General features: G+C 34.6%; 2 protein-coding genes and 1 long non-coding RNA gene across 3 annotated transcripts; 1 reads left to right on the top strand and 2 right to left on the bottom strand.

Moving 5' to 3' along the window:
* The first annotated feature begins 1,157 nt into the window (after positions 1 to 1,157).
* LOC121130139 (E3 SUMO-protein ligase RanBP2) lies at positions 1,158 to 9,460 on the top strand. Its single transcript, XM_040725867.2, has 4 exons — positions 1,158 to 1,759; positions 3,151 to 8,251; positions 8,326 to 8,680; positions 8,840 to 9,460. The coding sequence occupies exons 1-4, from the start codon at positions 1,555 to 1,557 to the stop codon at positions 9,215 to 9,217; spliced, it is 6,039 nt and encodes a 2,012-aa protein (XP_040581801.1). The 5' UTR covers positions 1,158 to 1,554; the 3' UTR covers positions 9,218 to 9,460.
* On the bottom strand, positions 9,368 to 11,976 carry LOC121130442 (disks large homolog 1). Its single transcript, XM_071893724.1, has 3 exons — positions 11,344 to 11,976; positions 10,708 to 11,171; positions 9,368 to 10,522 (listed from the first exon to the last, which is right to left on the bottom strand). The coding sequence occupies exons 2-3, from the start codon at positions 10,907 to 10,909 to the stop codon at positions 9,504 to 9,506; spliced, it is 1,221 nt and encodes a 406-aa protein (XP_071749825.1). The 5' UTR covers positions 10,910 to 11,171; positions 11,344 to 11,976; the 3' UTR covers positions 9,368 to 9,503.
* Positions 11,977 to 13,298: 1,322 nt separating this feature from the next.
* Positions 13,299 to 21,027, bottom strand: LOC121130140 (uncharacterized). Its single transcript, XR_005868606.2, has 3 exons — positions 20,793 to 21,027; positions 16,186 to 16,319; positions 13,299 to 16,090 (listed from the first exon to the last, which is right to left on the bottom strand). It is a non-coding gene; the product is annotated as an uncharacterized lncRNA (long non-coding RNA).
* Between the last annotated feature and the right edge of the window lie 173 nt (positions 21,028 to 21,200).

Genomic DNA, 21,200 nt, shown 5'->3' with positions numbered 1-21,200 from the left:
ATGGAGCCCCAACCCTTGCAAATGATTTTTTATTGAAGGAATGAGTGATGTCGATTTATTTCATCTCATAAAATATACCTATATTTTTGCAAAGAATTAAGATTGAGATGAGTTTATTATTAATCATTATTTATGATTAATTCCCTGTAATTTCGAATTAATATATCCTCTTCCCTTCACATATTCAAAAGTTATCAAAGCGTGTTCATTATGTACAAAGCTGGCGCTAGATCCGTGGAATATACATATTATTAAAATATTGAGACGTGTAAGTACTCCCAAACATCTCAAATAAAATCATGAATAATCATAAATGTCTGAGAAAATAAATCTTTCGAGAGAAATTGAAGTACTTTATGAAAAAGAAATAATAATAAGGAATTGGATTATAGAAGAATTTGAAAAAAGAGGGATCTTGCTTAACTTATTCTAATCAAACGAGGAAAGATACTAGGTATACTTTTGTCGTTATTCGTTAATGAACGATTATCAACAAGTCGGGCTGTACTACATTGTAAATTAATTATTCAACAACTTCAAATATATTATAGAGCATAATTTCTAACTCAAATTTGATTTTATAAACTGCGTCAGTTAAAAAATCTAACCCCAAAATAAGACGTTACCTCGCTAACACACAAATGTACATTGTATTTAATTGTCGGCTGGTTGAATTAGAATTAACTTTTGCTAAATAACGAACATTTCATCCCATCGAAAATATTAAGACCGACGAAGTTTTTATTGATGAGTTTGTTATCAACTCGAAATAAACTCAGCTGCTGTAGTGTAATTATACTAAAATAATCTCTAAAAAAAATATATCTCTGCATACAGCAGTTGACTTGAACTGACGCAACACTAACCACTCAACTATGTGTACTTAATTATCTATCTATAACAATTCCCAAAAATCCTTGAATAATAGTTCTATAGTCAGGAAGAATTGGCTAATTACCAACTGATTTTGGGCTTTTTTTTTTTTGGTTTATTTTTGGAGGAAAGGTTGCTTGATAGTATGGGTCAATATAGACCACATTGGGAACCGGCGATTTAAATTTATAGTAACAAACAAGACGACGTGTTTTGTAAAAACCAAGTTGGGAAAACAGCTGGTAAGATTGATTTCCGGTCGCCGATTTTTTTAATATTCTCTTGCCTCGCATTTATGTAGTTAGCTAGCTCCAGTAGAGCAGTCTAGAGAGCTGCCACTAGAGAGAGAGAGAGAGAGCAAAAAAGAAGAGAAGAACAAAAAAAGAATTAAGTTCCTGTAATCAGTACGTCCGACAGTAGTAAAATAAACTCTGGATTCAACTCCTTGCTGTCGGCATTAACCATATTAATATTATAATAGAATTTCCTAGAGTCATTTGAAAGCGGATTTGATTCGTCGAGGGAGTGGATTTGGAGTGATTGTGCTCTGTGGAGTGTTACTTATTACAGTAGGTTTCTGTGGGATATTCCTGGCTAACTCGCTCACAAAGGATTGCTCATTTTGGCGGGAACATTTTTTATCGTTTTGTAGTCTATTAAAGTCGATTATTGAGAGTAAAGATGATTCGGAATCGATCCAAGAAAGATGTGGATAATCAAGTCCTTATAATGGAAGAGAATTTGCCGTCAGAATATCAGCGGAATCTCAAGGGCTTCGAAATCTCAAAAATGTACTTTGAGGTCGGTGCATTTGACTCAGCAAAGACATACATTGATCGCTATTTGTCAGTGAGGGAATCTTCTGCCGTCGCTCACAGGTTTAAAGGTAATTTACTCCCTTATCTACACGTTGGCCGCCTCTTCAGACGCCCTTTGTCCCCATTAATTACTAATGATGTACTTCGCTAGGTAGCCGTTTCTTGGTGGATATTGAAAAAGCTTTTAATTTAGTTAATAGTTTTCATAGACTTAATAAATTGTGTCATAAATACAGGAGACTCTATCTTGAGTGGTCAAAGTTGATGTTTTACTTTAATAAAATTGCTTAATTAATTTTATAAAACCTGAATTGAATATGAGACACTTTACTAATATCGTGTATATATTGTTCAATCACCTAGAACTTTCACAATGGTGATGTACCTTCACGTTGTGTTTTTTTAAAGTATAAGTACTCTTCTCTAGCACATTAAAATGTCTTTGTGTTAAGAAAACGTTTTACTTGGTAATACCGGGCACCAAAGTTGCGTGAGTATAAATGAGATTAAATTGGTTTATTTAGTAACTAATTTGGTAATAAGGCTTTGACATTATTCTGAAAATAATTTTGGCAGCAGGTATAATGTGGGTAATTAGTATTTATTAGGCCCATCTCCTACTTTGCAATGTTGGAAAAATTTATATCAAAGATTCAAAGTTGTATTAGCTCTGAATTCACTTCCTACAAAGTGAGGATTTGGAAACCAATTGTCAATATCAGAAACATGACTAAGCATGGATAATATTACCCCAATTAGTGTGACTCATATTACCGCACTGAGGCGTTTGATATATTTTATTTGTTGCTACTAAATGTATCATCTTAGAACTAATGTTATTAGCACATTGTATTCTGTGTTAATTATTATTATTATTATTTTTTGCACTAATAATTTAATCCACTAATTAAAAAAATCTTTTAAAAAAAGGATAAAATAAAAAAAATAGCTTCTACACATGGGTGACAAGTTATCTTAAATGCAATATGCCTCCAAGTTGATGGTATTTAATTTTACATGTTAAAACAGAATAATTCTAGGACGAATAGCTAAATATATAATAGGGCGTCTCATATTAGCCCATCTACTTGATACTAATGAGAAACTCTGATATTTGAATTAAATCAAAGTAATAGGTACTAAATCTCCCTATGATGTATTAGATTTGTATTATTATATATCTAAATAACATATTTTGAATACATTTTAGGGCTAGATATATAATGTAATTGGGAATTTTTTATAGGCAGTCCTTCTATTTGTTGATTTGTTTGTTCTAAAACTTTTTCGTTTAGCCTCCCAAATGGCCGAAATCAAAAATACTGACATCTCGTGAAAGCTATTTCTATTATCATTAATTTTTTAACGCTTAGGAATTCATAAGAGCCCGAAAGTACTTCCCTACCTAAAATCGTTCAATCATTATATTTATGAATGTAATTATCTACTATTATTTTAGGAAAATTGATGGAAGCCCTTAATATGAAGGACAAGGCTCTAATTTCTTGCAAGCACGCCTACGAACTCGACCCCTCTATATCGGACACTCTATTAACGATTGCAAGACTATTAACACAAGTCCTTCCTTTTGACATCGAAGAGGCACGTATCTGGTACTCAAGAGCACATAAATTTTCTCCAAATAACTCAGCAGTGTCGAAGCTCTGTGAAACTATTCTATTCCATGAGACTCAACTGAATGGAGAGGACTCTGGATCCCTTAATGAAAAGTCCTCTGTCCTTCCATCGAATTTTTTCTCTACTCCAAAGACTCAAAGCCAAAGACGCTTTCCTCCTCGTCCTAGCCCTGAGAGGCTCTCCGCTCAATTCAAACAACTGGAGTCGAAACAGGAGTCTAGTTTGGCACATCTTGATGAACGCTTAGCCGAGTTGGAAGAGAAGGATGAAGCAATTTTGAAGATTTTAAATGATATCATGTATGAAGTTCGACAAGGGAAGACGATTAGTCAAAATATTTCTACGGAGATGACAATGCTTAAAAAAGACTTGAAAGATCGAGATGAGTTAAGAATGACGGATATTACATCTGCAGTTGCCGCTACATCTGCTGCAGTAACCTCACTCCAGCAGCAGCAGCAGCATATTCAACTGGCCTCTAGAGAACCAGATGAGGATATCTCTTTACTCAAACAAAAGTTAAAAGAGGCCGAGAAACACGCTGCAATCCAACAAGCCGCATTTCTGCAACTTGCTACTTCAGGCTATGGAATTGGTGGTGTTAGACCTCAAGGAACACCTGCTGTTATGGGTTTGGGTTTTATGAGGCCTGATTTGCAACCCGTATTCCCCCAAAACCCAAATCCTCAAATGAAGCCTACAAATTGGTTACATTCAACCCCTGAACCTATTTCAAATGTAATTAATAATTCGAATTCTAACTTTGTTGGGACCCCTATTCCTCCTCCAATACGGCAGCCCGTCAACAACAATGCACCAACAAATATTGTCATCAGTTCATCGGACAAAATTCCCGTCGTTGGAAAGGATCCCGTCCCATCCTTTTCTGGCTCTGTGACTATACCTCCTGAGCATCGACTAGGAGTTAAGCCAACCATGCCGATCATTTCTCCCACTGCTCCTATGGCATCATCACATTCATTTCAAATTAATTTGTCACATGGTGGTCAAAAAATGGTGTCTCCTTTCAAGAAAGTAGATGGGCCTGCGGTTTCAATCACTACCACTGCTTTATTATCAAAAATTCCAGATCCAATTTACTCAGCTGTTGATACTCCAACCGATCATGGTCATACATCCATTAACAGACAACGCCAGACTTCAGTGAATAGCAATTATACTGATGACGATGATCACGATCCTTGTCCTGATTTCAAACCTATCATTCCTCTCCCAGAAGAGGTTGATGTTGTTACAGGTGAAGAAGAGGAGAGTACACTCTTCGAAGATCGATCCAAACTCTATCGTTTTGTGGACAAGGAGTGGAAAGAGCGTGGAATTGGTCAATTAAAGATATTGAAACACAATGCAACTGGAAAGATTAGAGTAATTATGCGAAGAGACCAGACCTTGAAGATATGTGCCAATCATCATGTACTCCCTGACATCCATATAGAAAAAATGATGAATCAGGATAAAGCTGTCACTTGGTTTGCCAATGATTTCACTGATGAAGAAGTTCGAATGGAAAACTTTAGTGCAAGGTTTAAAACTCCAGAGCAAGCTGATAAGTTTTTAGCTGCATTCAATGATGCGAAGAAGGCTGTTCGGTGTTCATCAACTCCTTCAAAGAAAGGGGCTCTGTCATCGATAGTAACAATACCACCAAAATTAGCCTCCTCTGCGGAACCATCACTGAGTGCCCTCTTTAAATCTAAGCCTGGAAGTTGGGAATGTACTCAATGCTATACCAGAAATGAAGAGGACAAGATGAGGTGTGTTGCATGTCAAACTGTGCAACCTGGGAAAGAAAATCTCGCAGTTGAATCTGAAGCAAAATCGGCAAGTACGCCTGTTATATCCTTTGGTACTGGCGGAGGCTTTTCTTTCAAAACAAATTCGACTACAACACCTATTACAACGTCAGCAAGCTCTGTATTTTCGTCACTTCCACTTACATCTCTCGACACATCAGTTTCCCCATTTTCTGCCACATATACGATAATACCTGCCGCAACCACGGAATCCAAAAGTTCTGTATTTTCCTCTTCATTCACGACAACGCCTGTCACAACATCGTCGTCTTCTACAATTTCAGTATTTTCATCGTTTAATGCAACACCAACTGCGGTCACGAGCACTTCCGTTACTGAAACTAGTAAGGCATCTCCTTTCAGCAATTTTTCATTTGGTGCTGATTCTTCAAACTTCTCTTCTGTTTTTAACTTTACAACACCGAAATCTGAGACAGAAAAATCTGCTACTCCCTTTGGCGGTGTTGTTGGCTCAAAAGTAGAGACGTTTAGTTTTGGTAAGTTAAATGTGTCTAATAATTCATTGGTCAATCCTCCAGTAGAGAACGCCAATGCCATTACTAATAAATCACTTTCTGAATCAAAAAATGAATCTTATGCGGATGAAGAGGAACATGATCCATGTCCAGATTTTAAACCCATTATTCCTCTGCCTGAAGAGATAGAAGTTGTAACTGGTGAAGAAGATGAAGATATATTGTTCGAGGCTAGGTCAAAGCTCTATAGATTTGTAATAAATGAGTGGAAGGAACGAGGTATCGGCCAGTTAAAGATTTTACGTCATAAGACTACTAAGAAAGTCCGTATTTTAATGAGGAGAGATCAAACTCTCAAGGTGTGTGCCAACCATTTTTTGATGCCAGAAATAATAGCAGAAAGAATGAAAAAGAAAGATAATGCGGTAATATGGGCAGCCAATGATTTCTCTGATGAAGAAGTGAAGCTTGAAAAGTTTTGTGCTCAGTTCAAGACTGCTGACATAGCTACTCAATTTATAGAAGCATTCGATAATGCCAAAGCCAATATTCCTATTGGATCTCCAAAGAAAAATGTAGCGAAGGTAGATAGTAGCAAAGTATCAGAGGTCGAAACTTTAGGATCGTTGGATAAGTTCAAACCGGAAGCGGGTAGTTGGGAATGTCCTGGATGTATGTGCAGGAATAAAGCAAATGATATTAAGTGTCCCGCGTGTGAGACTATTCAACCTGGAAAAGAAGGACCTAAAACTCCAGAAAAACCATCTCCTGCATTATTTGGGTCTATAAGCAAATCTGGATTCACGTTTGGGGCTAATGTAACATCTCCAGCTCCATCTACTGGCTTTGTATTTGGAAAAATTGAAACCGCCAGTACCACCCCCTACAAGCCTCCTTCTGAAGTCGCTGATGAAATGGAGCTATCTTTTGAAAATAAATCTCTAAAATTGAATTCGGCCGAAGATGCTAAGGAAGTTGCTGATAAAATTAGCTCCACAAAAGTAATGCATACTCTTACATTATCTGGTAATACTATTGGAATTGAAGCGGCTAGAGCTTTAGGGAAAGCATTAGAAACTCACCCGGAATTTCGACGTGCTCATTGGAAGGATATGTTCACTGGTAGGATGAAAACGGAAATACCTCCAGCACTAACGCATTTATCAAACGGAATAATGACAGCCAACGCTCAATTAGTCGAATTGGACTTGAGTGACAATGCTTTTGGACCAATTGGAATGGAGGGATTGAAAGACTTGCTCAAGTCAAGGTCATGCTACTCTCTTAAAGAGCTTCGATTAAACAACACTGGATGTGGCGTAACTGGAGGCAAACACTTGGCCGATTTACTGACTAAATGCTTGGACAATTCAACTGAAGTGGGTGCTGCTCTAGCTCTAAGAGTATTTGTGCTTGGACGCTCTCGTCAAGAAAATGAAGGCGCAATAGCTTTGGCCAAGGTGTTTAAGAGAATGAAGAGCTTGGAGGAGGTTGTCATGCCTCAAAATGGTATTTATTATGAAGGTATTGCGGCCTTGATGGATGCCTTTAGTAACAATCCAAAATTACGGATCTTAAATTTGAATGACAATACTTTCACGCTAAAAGGAGCGGAGTCCCTTGCTAAGGTTCTACCTAGTATGCCAAATTTGGAAGTGCTAAATATTGGAGACTGTCTAGTAAAAACTGAAGGTGCCATTAAAATTGCAGATGCACTTAAAAAGGGGCATTCCAGTTTGAAGGAGCTACACATGGATTCGAATGAGATCACAGAAAAGGGTGGCTTGAGCATCGTTGATGCTATTGCTAATAAAAAAGAGCTGACGTGCCTCTCAATTGATAGCAATCAATTTGGGGAGGACGGATGTAAAAGTGTATTGGAGCAATTGAAAAAAATTGGAAAAGGGAATCTAATTAGTAAATTTGAGGATGACCAAGAGGCCGATGATGATGATGATGATGAGGAGGAGGAGGATGATGATGATAATGATAATGATGATAATAATGAAAGTGTAAATGAATCTAATGAGCATGAAAGCCCGAAAAATAACGATAATATTTTCGGTGGTGACTCCAATATTTTTTCAAGTCTGAATGGTTCAAAAACTCAGAATTTGTTTGGTGCTGCAACTGCTAACAATCCAGATGACACACTTCAAAAACAGTCGCCAAATAATAATATATTTGGTACTCCATTGTTCGGTAAAATATTTAACACTAATAACAAAGGAGAAGATGCGGGGTCTCCTTCAAAAACTGACTCGAAACCATCAATTCCATTCTCATTTGGAGCAACCAAAACTGAGAAAGACGGTGTCGGTGGACAAGAAGCAGGAGGAGGATTGTTTAAATCCACAAACCTACCCAGTTTTGCTTCCCTCTCCTCTCATACCGACTCCATTTTCACTTTTGGTAATCGTGAAGACGGCTTTTCATTTGAGGGAACGGGGTCTACAATATTTGGAAAAGATCAATCTGGTGCAAATACTTCCAGAGGTGTTGGTGAAGACCCTGATGAAAGTGAGCATGATCCACATTTTGAGCCCATCATTCCTCTACCAGAACTTGTGGTAGTTAGCACTGGGGAAGAAGAGGAAAAGGTTATGTTTAGTCATCGCTCCAAAGTGTATCGGTATGTGCAATTAATATTTTTGTCTCAATGTTTTTAACCATATGGATGATGATTCTTTTTATTTATTTTCATAGATACGAAACTGACACAAAGGAATGGAAGGAAAGAGGTGTAGGGGACATCAAGATCTTACATCATGAAGGGAAAAATACTTTTAGAGTTATATTTAGAAGAGATCAAACGCTTAAAATTGCTGTGAATCATTTAATTTCTGAAGATATGGTTCTGAAACCCTTAATAACCTCCGAAACTGCACTTTGCTGGTTCGCAATGGACTACTCTGATGAAGAAAGTAAATTTGAGCAGTTTGCTGTCAAGTTCAAAGAGGTCGCAACCCGGAATAAATTCAAATCCGTGTTCGAAAATTCTCAAGAAAAATTGAATGCTTCATTTAAAAAAGATAGCAGCAACACTATAGTTGAATCATCTGTAAGTCAATAAGTTCCGCTTCATTTTTTTGTTTCGTGTGTCCTGTTCTGTCTTTTTGTTTTTCTGTAAGAATATGGCTGAAATATATATTTTTTTAAACTTACGTAGGACGCGGAAAGTGTTGTAAATCATTAAATAACTTCAACTTAATATTTTCAGTGTGGTGAATCCACGGATTTGAGCATACCGGATGAGGAGGGCTCATGCGTGTTTGTTAAAGTTTGTCAACTGTATGATAGCTCAACCTTCTTAGGAACTTTCGCTCTAAGGATTATGTGCGAGGACGGACTATTCAGAATTTTTGCTACTCAGGAGGATGACGATTTTGTTTGTAATCATTACATCATGGAAGATATGACATTAAATATTGATGACAACATTTGTACCTGGTCTGCGGAAGACCTAATATATGAAGATTCCTGTGTGCGATCCTTCAAAGCCGTATTTGATAATGATCAAGACGCGAATGATTTCAAAGATACCTTTTATGAAGGACGTGATAGTGCTTACGACTACGTTCCCGTGGAACAATTTTGAATAGGAGGATTGATCACAAATACGAGCATGTGATACAGATTTAGCAATTATGCTCTCAGATTTTTTATAAAACAAACTTAGTAATTTTAATTAATTTACCTTTCTCTAAATAAGGAAAAAAGATAAAGAAATACTTTCATACAGCTTAAATTATTTTAATATAAAATGTTTTATTTTTATCCTAGGCGTCAGCAGTTAAGTTTATTTTACGTACATACAATAAATTGCTTAAGTAACTAATAATATTCTTAGTCGATTTTTATTTATGGGAGTGAACATTTGGCACTTAATTATTTATGGAGTGAAATGCGTATGACTTTTGTCTTCGTCTAGACAGGTCGAGAGAGTCTGGTCGAACAAGAGAACTTCCAGAGTTGCAAGGACTTAGCTCAATGTCATTGGCGACTTCTTCAATTTGAAGGCGTTCCATACTCTGTGCAATGTACATGGGAGGCAGACTATGATTGCCGTCAATGATTTCAGAATCAGTGTCAGGGGACTCAATTACGGGTAAAGATGATGCGGGTGTGAGTAAGGCCGTCACATACTTGGGTTTAGGACTATAAGGTCTCGACTCTCCACCAACTTTCCGCCTATTCAAGGAAGACGTGCTACCGTTTGAGTCCTGTAAGGATGAACGACTTGCTTGGAGTGACTTGACCATTTCCATCGCTTCGTACCTTAGCATCTTGCTATGACTCTTAAGAGGGTTTTCGAGAATGTTGTTGTTTTCAAACAAGGGTTTATCTGGGGACGTAATAGGAGTCTGAGATCTTGAGGCGTCACGATATAATTTAAGAACGACTCTCTCAGGACAATGTCGCAGAAATTGTACAAGTTCCGAATGAGAAAATTTAGAGCAGTCCACGTTGTTTGCTGAAATCAACTTATCTCCTGGTTTGAGAAGCCCATTGGAAATAGCTGGTTCCTTGACTAAGGCCTTTATTGAGTGACGCATTATAGTTGTATCTTCCGATGCTTTTAGTGTGAAGCCGAGGCTTCCATTTACTTTATTGAGAGTAACAATGAATTCACCAATGGTTGAATGTATATCTTCATCATTGTTGTTAAAATGTCTATCACAGCGCGTAGGAGAGGGTATGATTAAGGGGTTTCCTTCCCAAATGGAAGAAGTATTTACAGGTGTAAAGCTATAACTTCTCATCACTGAAGTTGTAGAACCGCCATTATTATAATTAGTCTGAGAGAATGGTCGGCATATTGTGAGGACGGTTGCAGGGGGACTGGAGCGAAGTACATCTAAAGCTTTTCTTACAGTTAAAGTATCGACTGGGATCCCAGAAACTGAAAAGTAAAAACAACAAATATATATATATATAATTTTAAAATAAAAATTTATATATAGTGACAAAGGTAATATTTTTTTAATAATCCACTTCTTTCATATTAATTAGAATAACTACTATAATGCTTTTAAAGGAAATGTAAAGTTGATAAAGTAAAAGAAACAAAAAAACCCTTGAATTAACCTTTAAGAAGAATGTCTCCTTGTCTCAACTTCCCAGTTTCCCATGCGGGTTGAAGAGGAAATATCTTTTTAATTCGAATTCCACTCTCCCCCTCAATGATACTGAATCCTAATCCAAGACCATTACGATGTACAGTCACCTCAAATGTCTCATTATAATGAACTAAAGAGGAGTCTAAGACCCACTTATCATTCATTTCCATCCTGTTTATCAATGAGATGAAGAAGTTTATTATGAAGGCTTGACCCAAATTTTAAACGATAAGCTGGGCTAATGGAGTCTAAAAGACTGAAAGGCGTCTCATAAACACAGGTCTTCTCATCATCATTTCCCTCTCCTTCACTTTGTGCAACTATCGTATCGTATTCTGGAGCAACAATGGAAAATCCTGCGGCCGTTAGTTCCACTGTATAGCAAGAACCCTCAAAGATCCTTAAATTCAAATATATTCGACTCTTGGATGACTAAAAAAAGAAGAAAAGATCATCAATCATCATTGTAAATGATGCATTCAACTAATAAATACATATACGGCAAAAATATAACGAATCTGAATTCGATAGAAATAATTGAGAAAATGGTTTGAAAAAGGGTCAAAGTTCAATATAATATATTATTTAATTCTACTAAAATTACGGGTAATGTTTGTGAAATGCCAATTTCTTTGACGTAATCCTTTACGTCAGAGATGACTAATTCCGCCTCCTTCCTCCAATCTAGTAGTATTCCAGACTCAAGTTGTAGTGGGGATCCAGAGGACGCCATTCCATAATATCATAGCGGATGTCTTAGGAGAAAAGTCCTTTGATCTTCTTTTTATTGTATCCAATAGTAGTCTACTACTACTACTACTACTATTACTACTTATATTAATTCTATTTTTTTTTATCCTGCGATCTACTTTCAGCTCCCGTCATCAGCATGAATTAGTACACAAAGAGTTATTATTGGCTGAAGAGTGAAGTGAACTAATAGTAATAAAGACACACTCTCCTCTCTCTCACGCAACTATTCCACCCCGAAAATAGGTTCTATTTATTTCTTCTTTTTCACTTGGCTTGTTCCTTACTGGATGTTCTCAATTCGTTGAAGTGTAGTTATTTTTATTAGTAAGTACGGAGTACCTACTTGTTACTTTACTACACAATACACATCCTCTTACGAACGTCTTCTTCCCCCCTCGCTAGTTTTAGTAGCTGTTAGTACTGTTCGTATATAATATAATATATAGTACTTTAACATTTTACATTCCTCTTCACTTCATTTCCCAAGTTTCCATTCCTTTTATTATTGTATTCCTCCCTTCCTAGTTGTTTTTTCTCCTCGCAAGTCTTTCATTCAATATTTTGTTATTTACCTACAACAGCTCCTTCGCTTGATATAAAAATCAAGTTTGGGGAATATCCGGGTTCAATAGATTCTTACTTATAATATTATTAAATTATATATTTCTGATATATATGTAAATCCACGACAAATTCCCCAGGATCCTTATTCAGACCATTAACAAATAGCTATCCTCAATCATAAAGAGGACTATTTTGCGATTAATTTTATACCCCAATTTTATTATCAATGGTCTATTATTCTATTGAGAAAAGTGTGCCGATTTCACTGAATATACGGGATTCTTTTAAAAAGATATGAGGGGCCTGATTATCCATGCAATTATGCACATTTTTATATTTTAGACCCCTTATTTGAGGATACTTTCACGAAAAAAAATTATATTTAATGAGGATTCATGCTGCAATATTATGTAACTATGATAAGTCCTTATTTATTCGGTCTAGTCTAGTCTTAGGACCAGACATATCGGAACTTTGGACCGTCAATACTACAACTGATTAACAAAAGAAGAAATAAAGTTGATTGACGTCATCAAGGACCAAATTTAATCAGTTTAAGGACTATATATATCCTTATTTTTTGGTTTTTAGCTTTAAAAAAATCCAAAATTTAAAAACCTTTTGAAAAAAAAACAATGAAAATCCATAACTATTCAAAAAAAAAAGTCAAAAATTAAATTTCATATATAATTTTTTTGATTTCTTTTTCAAAAATCCATGGCTATTAACAAAAAATTAATTTTTGGAAATTTAGATTGGAGGGGCTACAGCCCCTCCATCCCATCCTCTGCATACGTCTCTGGACTGATATGTAGGAATGAACTGGACCGAGACTGAACTGGACAGAGACTGTAGTCCTATAAAGGATCACCAAACCCTAATTTTGATTCCCATTCATGTTACAACAATTTGAAAGGATAAAATGTTTAATTATTTGCCAGGAATTGCATTGATTTAGTTTTGATTAATTAATCATTGATTCATTTCATTATGAGAGTTGGTTCGAGCCCATATTAAACACGTTTAAAATATAGGATGAGAAGGAATGATTGAGACTGAATGACAATCCGAATGAATCAATGGATTGGATCGAATGTGTTGGAGCTCTTTTACACTTTGTCAAGGCCTAATTCACACTTATCTATCGTGAAGTTATATCTGAGTCTATAATTACGAAGATGTCTTTGTGATTGTAGTAGTCTTTTAGATAATGACTAGTGTTGAGACTCGGTCCAGGACCGATTTTTTTTTTTTTCAGTTCCGGTCTTAAGTGATTTTTTTCTTGAAAGATTTCGACCGATGTTTTGGTTCAGACTATGGTCTCAGACCGTGGACCGATTTTTTTAGGTCTCATATATTATGAGAGACCCATTTTTTTTTCTAGATCAACTGTCATTCATTTTTTTCAAAAAAATCTCAAAAGTACACGATAAGTTATATAATCAATATTGTATAGATATAAGAGACGGTAGGATCAAAATTTATCCGAGCTAACTCTGTTTAAAATTCGTATAAAGTCATTGTACTTGAAAAAACATTTGATGTCATGTTATAAACAATTTATCTGTAAAATCGGTCTAGACCGATTTTTTTGTGACCAAACTAGGCTGAATTTTTCTATTGGGCTGATCTAGACCAAATTTTTATATGAGACCGGTCGAGACAGAGCTTTTTTTTGAACCGAACTTATTCGGTCCAACAAAAAATATACTAGTTTCAGACCGGTCTAGGATTTGCAGACCGAAGCCCAACACTAATAATTACATACTATTTCAACATGAATAATCATTAAATGTATTTATGATTATTTTTTGGAAATAATACCCTAGAATTGTCACTAGGATTTGTTTTTGGGTGTGTTTGGGCTTTTTGACAAAACTTTCAAAGTTTTGACTTAATGTTTTAGACATGATCTTATTTTTTGTAATATCAAATTTAAAACATCACTTTTTTTCATGACAAATTTTAAAAAAAAAATGATAACATTGAATATAATTAATTTCCAATTGCTACAAAAATATAATCCAAATTTTGTCAAAATACTTTTGTAATGTCTTTTCGACAAATTTGAGAACAAGCTTTTAGTGAAGGGCCTGTTTCCCTGTCCAACGATGTTGGAATTCATTTCCAAATGGGGGCCAAATGACGTAAAAGTAACGCTTTCTGTAGGTTTTTTTTTTTTTTTTTTTGACAATCTTGACAAAATGTTAGAGAACTTTTTCTTTTAATAGAGACCGTAATACATTGCTTATCGATCTCGGTTCTTGTGCTTTTGTTCCTATATAGAATATATAAAGAAAATTTTATATATATTATAAAAATAAATTAGCTCTTAATAGTCAACTTTCTGATTCAGTTGTATCTGAGTTCTAAGTAGCTAAGGGCTTCTTTTGTATCTGAAAATGTGGTTTTAAGCACCACACGGTGTAAATAAAAGAGTTAAGGGTGGGGTAGATTATGGATCCAGGTCCACTATTAAGCTACTTGGTGTCCTATAATATTTCCTAAACCAGGCTTTCCCAAACTGAACTATGGCAAGGCCCTCCCTACACTTATACATATTTAGTAGAGGTCCCTTTATACAAAACCTCTATACTATGTATGTGTAGACTGAAAGCAATCCTCAAGTATCCATCTCCCTGCACCTCCCCCCTACGTATAAGGTAGCTGCGGCCCTGTTTGTATCCCGAATTTTCTAACAATGCTCCTTGTTTTAAGTGCCTGTTATCAAACTGAGCCTGTATAAAAAAGAACCGCGACTGGAAACTGGAACCGAGACCTACACTGTTGAAATGAAAAAACCAAAGCTGATTAACGATAGAACCCCTGAACCTGAGCTGGCACTACCGTGTCCACAGCGAAATATCGCAAGATGAGCGGAGGAATCTCTACTGAGATACTTCTTATTATACTATACTTACTTCTTATCGCCTAAAGCATCGTTACCTTCTCATGGATCCAATAAAGGTCAAGAGGGATCCATTGGAAGCGACTTCAGTCCTCTCTAAAATCCACTAGCTGTTGCCTTCGTTTCTTTTCGAATGAAATACTCTTCACTTTGGATTTATCATTTGACACTCAAAAGCCCTGGTGGATCAGCCAAGATATTTACAAAGTCCCTGAACTGTCTTCGGAAGTAAAAATCCAGCTGCGATTAGGACCTTGGGTCTAATCAGCAATGAAGGGCATGTAATGGATCTAAAACATTCCAACAATACACTGCACCAGCAACAAAACTCGAAAAAAATTTGGATGGTTGAAGACCAATTTATGTAATTTTTGGATACGTAAGATATGACCTCTAAACTTGCCATTTTTAAATCTTTGCGATTAGTATCGTTAAGGAAGCCTGGAAGCTAATGCAGATATTGTTATTTTATGAGAATACATTTTGTAAAGGTATGTGTAGAAAGCTCGCCTATGCAAAATTAGACAAAATGCTCAGAACCCGACAAAACTTGGGATTCTCCGTTTTTCTGTAACGAGCCCAATGTAAAATGTAAATCATACAATACTGACTTCCTTTCTCTTTGGAATTTATGCTATCCCACAGGCAAATCTATGTAGAAACTTGTTGACTTTTGTGCAATGGTTAATCTTAATCTCAGTTTGTTTGAAAAGTAACCTTTGTTTGAATTTTTTAAACTAGCGGGTGTAATCGACATTGCTTGAAATTACGCAGTTAATTATGTTCACACTCAAAAGTCCTCTTAATACCAAAAAAAAGGGGCAATTATTGCTGGTTCAATCCTTATTTAGGACTGAAAACTCTAGTCCCCTCCAGTTCAGTCTAGCTCCGGTCCAGTTCAGCCCTGTATCTCAGTCCTAAAACTGATAAAGTTCAGTCCTTGATGACGTCAATCATCTTTATTAGATCTCGTGACTCTTGGAGATTGAACGTACAAATGAACGACGTTCATTTTATAGTTCATTTTTATTGTTTCTAAAGTGATGGTCATGTGACTATTTTTTCCAAAGATTCCTGCATTTTTTTTCTTGATTATGTGTAAAACTATTATTCTCTTTGAGGGTTCCTAAAATAAAATAAATATGTATTCAAAAATTATAGATCTAATTTTGTGTGAAGGAATTACTACGTAGATTGATTACTTTATAAGAAATGACTCACATCACACTATTTTTCACCAAGGCAGTGATGCTGGTACAAAGTAGGGCATAATAAAGAAGGTCTTGAAATTTTTCAATAAGTCAACGAAAGACCCTTTCTCCGGAGAAAGTTGACTGATTGAATTCAAGTTTTGCCTAATAGTAAAATACATAAAAAACAGAGTGTATAGAAAAATAGTTATATTAACTTTTTATTTGATTCATAATGATTTAATATAATTTATAGCTTATATAGGCTTTTTTTTTAATACTATATCTTTTTATCTCAAAATTGGAGACAGCGACAGAGGAAATTAAATTCTCGCAACCTTTTAATAATAAGGAAATAACTTTGGTTCGTCAAGCAAAGGAACACAAAGTGAGGAATATTTGACGGATGAAGAGAAGGATCTCGACTTTTTTGAGTTATTTTATTTGAGAATTTTAAAGAAATAAATGAAAAATAAGAAAAAACCTCATAACGGTTCTAATTATGACTCATAATGTCGTTAAGAATTCTTTAAAAAGAAATTAGACACTTTTCCCCACATATACTTGCTGAGAGATGTTTAAAAAAACTTTCTAGAGGTAATCATTACTCCTAACCCTTTGGGCTTACCCTTGAAATGACTCCAGAAAGACTCAATCCCCTGAATATGAGCTCAAGTTATCCCATGAATTAATTACAAATTTGGTCATCTTAATTACACACATTGGATCGATACTATCCGTTCCTTTTGATCTATTCAAATAACAGGGTTATTATGTGTTTATGAGTAATTTAACTCTGGGTATTTGAGCTTTATACTCTGCCACAGAATACATGTAAATTAGTCAGTTGTATCAAAATAGCCAAAAATCACACTACTAATATATCGATCATGCATGGAATATTCTATCATAGCATTACTTTTTATTCAAAGTACTCTTAATCCTTCATTTAAGAATATTCATCTCATTTTTGATTTGAACTTGTACAAATTTTCTATACAAGTTGCAACTTGTACAAAATCCCAAGTTGTACATAATATTTATATTAAATACGAATTAAAAAAAGGGAACTAGGCCTTTTTTTAATTCGTATTTAACTTGTCAGAGAGTTTGGTAAATTCATCCTAGTAAATAATATATAATATTTAAAGGTATGGGTTCTCGATTTGAAAAAAAATATTTAGAGGTAGATCAACGGCCCTAAATATGAGAAAATTTAGAGTTTCTACAAGAAAATGGAGTATTTTCATAAATACTCTCCTTATACGTCAAATTAAAGCTTTTTAGGAAAAAACAATCAATTGAGCTTACTAAATTTATTATAAAATATATTTTATAATTATTTCAACAAAAATGATATTTATATGCTCAAAATAACATCCATCAACGTTGATTGAAATTTCCTAGATCCTTTCAAATGACGTCAAAATATATTAGAATTTAATTTTTTTTTTCCCTTGGATATTATTATCCAAATAATGATTTTTAATTAGAACTATAAAATAAGAAAACAATTTGGGTTGAATGCAGATTTTTAAGACAAGATGAACAAGGTATGGCTTTTAAATGATAGATTAGTATCCTTGCGACAATACAATCACACCTAACATTAAAATTGGAATGTCAGAAAGCGTCTGAAAATGGTCAATTTTTAATCAAAAAGGGGAAAATGTTCATTTTGATTGGGATTTTTAAATTTTCCGAACGTGGTTTATTGATCCCCTCTAATAGATACGCCCATGATGGAGTCAAAAAAGTAAACGCATGAGAGGAAATCCAAAGAAATTATTTATTGAAGTGAATTCCCTCCTTATAACGATTAGTTTTATATCGATAAAAATTGCTAATTGGATTTGAAGTACTTTGTTCAATAACAATTCATTCATTCATAAAGTTGATGTTTGCAACAAATAAGAAGCAAATGAAATAAACAATTATAAATTAATTTAAGCGTTTGTGTCAATGTATCCTCGTGAAGGAAAGCAAAATTAGGTAGATCTGTAAAAACCATAAACATTTCAACAAAACATCAGTAGTGCACAGTTGGTCTTCGAATCAATTGCAGCATCACTAAAACATCATCAACATGTCGAAGAAGCTTTACTTTACGTTCTTCATTGGTCTTCTCCTCTCCATGACTATGGACGAATACTCTCCTTTGGAGAGTGAGAAACAGATGGGTCCAATGGAGAGACTTGAGACTCCATCGAAATTGGCGGACGGAAGAATAAAGAGAGGAAATAAAATGGTGCTCTGTGGGCATAACTTGTTCAATGCTTTGAGGGTTGCATGCTCATCAATCCTTTCAAAGAAGTCACTAGACGGCTTTTCAGAAGAGATGATGATGGCTATGAACGGTTTTCGAAGCACCATGAAAAAAATAGCAGGGCTCAATGTTGTTCTCAGCCTTGCTCTTTCCAGACCCTTCTTAGCTTTTGCTAAGGAACTAACTCCCTTTGACTTACACAAATGAAATTTATTGGGAAATTAAATGTTAATTTTAAGGCCTCATCAAAATATCATACTTTAGTTCTCTTTCAACAATGTATTGTACTGTATAAAAGTGTTTATAATTTCTTTGATGTTATCTAATGAATGTATTACACTTATTTATAAGAATGAATATATTGAATAATATGTATTTAGTATTAAGTATTCATGTTAAATGTTATTAATTATTAAGGTTGAACCCTTAATGGGCTATTTTAAATTATATCACCATCAAGGATATCGCAACGTCCCTCTATTGTAAAGTATACAATTATATATAAAGTATTAAATGTTTTTTCTTCTTTTCTTTTGTTTTGAGCATAAAAAATGTATTACACTTATTTATCAAAATGCATGCAAATAAAGAGTGTGAACAGAATGTCTCATATAGTTTTTTTATTTCCTCACGTCTCAGTATTTACTTGTCAGCTGTTAATTTATCTTATTACTCAGCGGTCTACTACTTAGTAATCGTTGATTGGTTGAACTCGAAGCAAACCTTGTCAGTCAGAACAGTTATCCCAGAGTTGGGAAGAATTGACTAACTATAACAACTGAGATTTTTCTCTTTCCCCTTAAGAGGTACAATAGAAATAAAGACTTGTATATCCGACAAGTCTCACCAACATACAAATTTAAATTGTATATTGTAGCTATTTTGTAAGATAAAATACCCAAGAATTTTAACTATAGTTTAGAATCTTTTGTTTGATTTAAAAGACTTATATTGGTCCATATATGGTCCTTCAAATACTATTTATCATTTCTTTATTGCGACTTGAATAGTATTATGATCAAAATATTTTTTTTTCAAAAATATAATCCAGACTCTATTTTGAAAAATAAATAATTCTAACTTACTTTTGTTTTGACGGGGCACATATATGAAATTAATAAAAAAATTATGAACGTGACTTTGGTTGAGGTTTGGTAATAACCGTGTGTAGCTAAATCCCAGCACATCATATTAATATAAAAAAAAAAACCCGGGAGTACATATCCTCATCTTTAAAGCAAAGTTTATCGACGCTTAAAAACTCCGACCAATGCAGGCCTCTCCTTCTAGTACTCTGATATTGACAAGCACTGACTTTAATGGATTTGTTTCCATGTAGTGTGTCATTTCAGTTGTTGAAGTTTTATCATAACTGCTTTTCAAAGAGACAAGATACCTGATAAAGTTTAAAGAAGGAGGTGAGAGGATAGATAGAATGTATTATTATTAGAGGTGGGATGTATGTAATGAAAAAACTATGAATAGCGATTAGAAAAAGAGAAATGGTTGAATTATTTAATACATTGTTTGGAAAAAATTAGAAATTTCCTCCGATCCGGAATTTGATCATTTTTTTTTTCATAAAAGAAATCTTTCGAAAAATAATTTTATCCCCGTTTCTCTCCCGTTATACCGAGTATTGGACTATACCAAGGTTAATAGAAATACAAGGTTATGGAAGCATGTGACCGGGCTTGCTAGAATATTCAATTTGATGTATTGTACCGACACCTAGACAAGAAATAAAGATTTTGACGTCATAGAGTATAACAGTGCTACTCTCACAGTAACAGTCAGGGAGAGCGATATATAGCTACTCTTGGTAATAGTTATACACTATGACGTAACCATTAAAAAGCGTGGTGGAAGTCAAACATCAGTGGGGAAAACGTTATGGTATAACCTTGTATTTCTATTTATCTTGGGATATGCTAAAATAACTCTACAGACGCGTTATTAAGGGGGTAGGCTGTAGGGGAAACCCACCCCCCCCTCCATCACCAAAATAAAGGAATTTTTGCTTATTTCGTCATATTGGCAAATTATACAGAAGAGTAATAACATTTAATAACTGAATTTCATGTCCAAAAAATGTATTAATTTTAATTTTTTTCCAAAAAATTTTAATTTTTAATTTTTTTTTTTCGAAAAAATTTGATGTTCCAAAGGTTGTTTTTGAATTTTTTTTTTTTTAATACTTCAATATTTGAAATTTTCTTCAAAAAAATTTCTTTTTTTAAAAGCATATAATTTTCAGTGAGTAACTATGGATTTTGGGTATTTTTTTCGAAAATATCCAAAAAACAATATATTATCCTACTCTTAACCATAGTTTTATGTTATAATATAAGGATAGCCCCACTCAAACTTACTTGGAGCACAAACGAAGAATGTCCTTTCATCAGCAGCACTTTCTAGGTAGAACAAAGGACTGATATTATGTAATACTTAGGATATTTCATATATTTTTAAGTAGTTGAATATTCACGGCAACTCCTATTTAACAACTGATGACAAATTATGATGATGATAATCATCAGGGACTCTTGTTCATGGTAAAGTCTTCATTCATGAACTCACTCACTCACACACACAAAAGAAGCGTATAATCATAGCCAACAATTATTGTCCAAATACATACATAAATGGCATATAATTACCCTGCTTTAAGTATTGAACACTTTTATTCTTTACGATCGTAATCATTAGCTCATTCAACCAGGTGGAACCTACATAAAGACACAAGAATGGTATTTCCTAATCTAAGTCATAATGAATCA

Source organism: Lepeophtheirus salmonis, chromosome Z (genome assembly GCF_016086655.4).
Source record: "Lepeophtheirus salmonis chromosome Z, UVic_Lsal_1.4, whole genome shotgun sequence".
In the NCBI taxonomy this organism is placed as follows: domain Eukaryota; kingdom Metazoa; phylum Arthropoda; class Copepoda; order Siphonostomatoida; family Caligidae; genus Lepeophtheirus; species Lepeophtheirus salmonis.
This window is presented reverse-complemented; position numbering and strand designations above follow the sequence as displayed.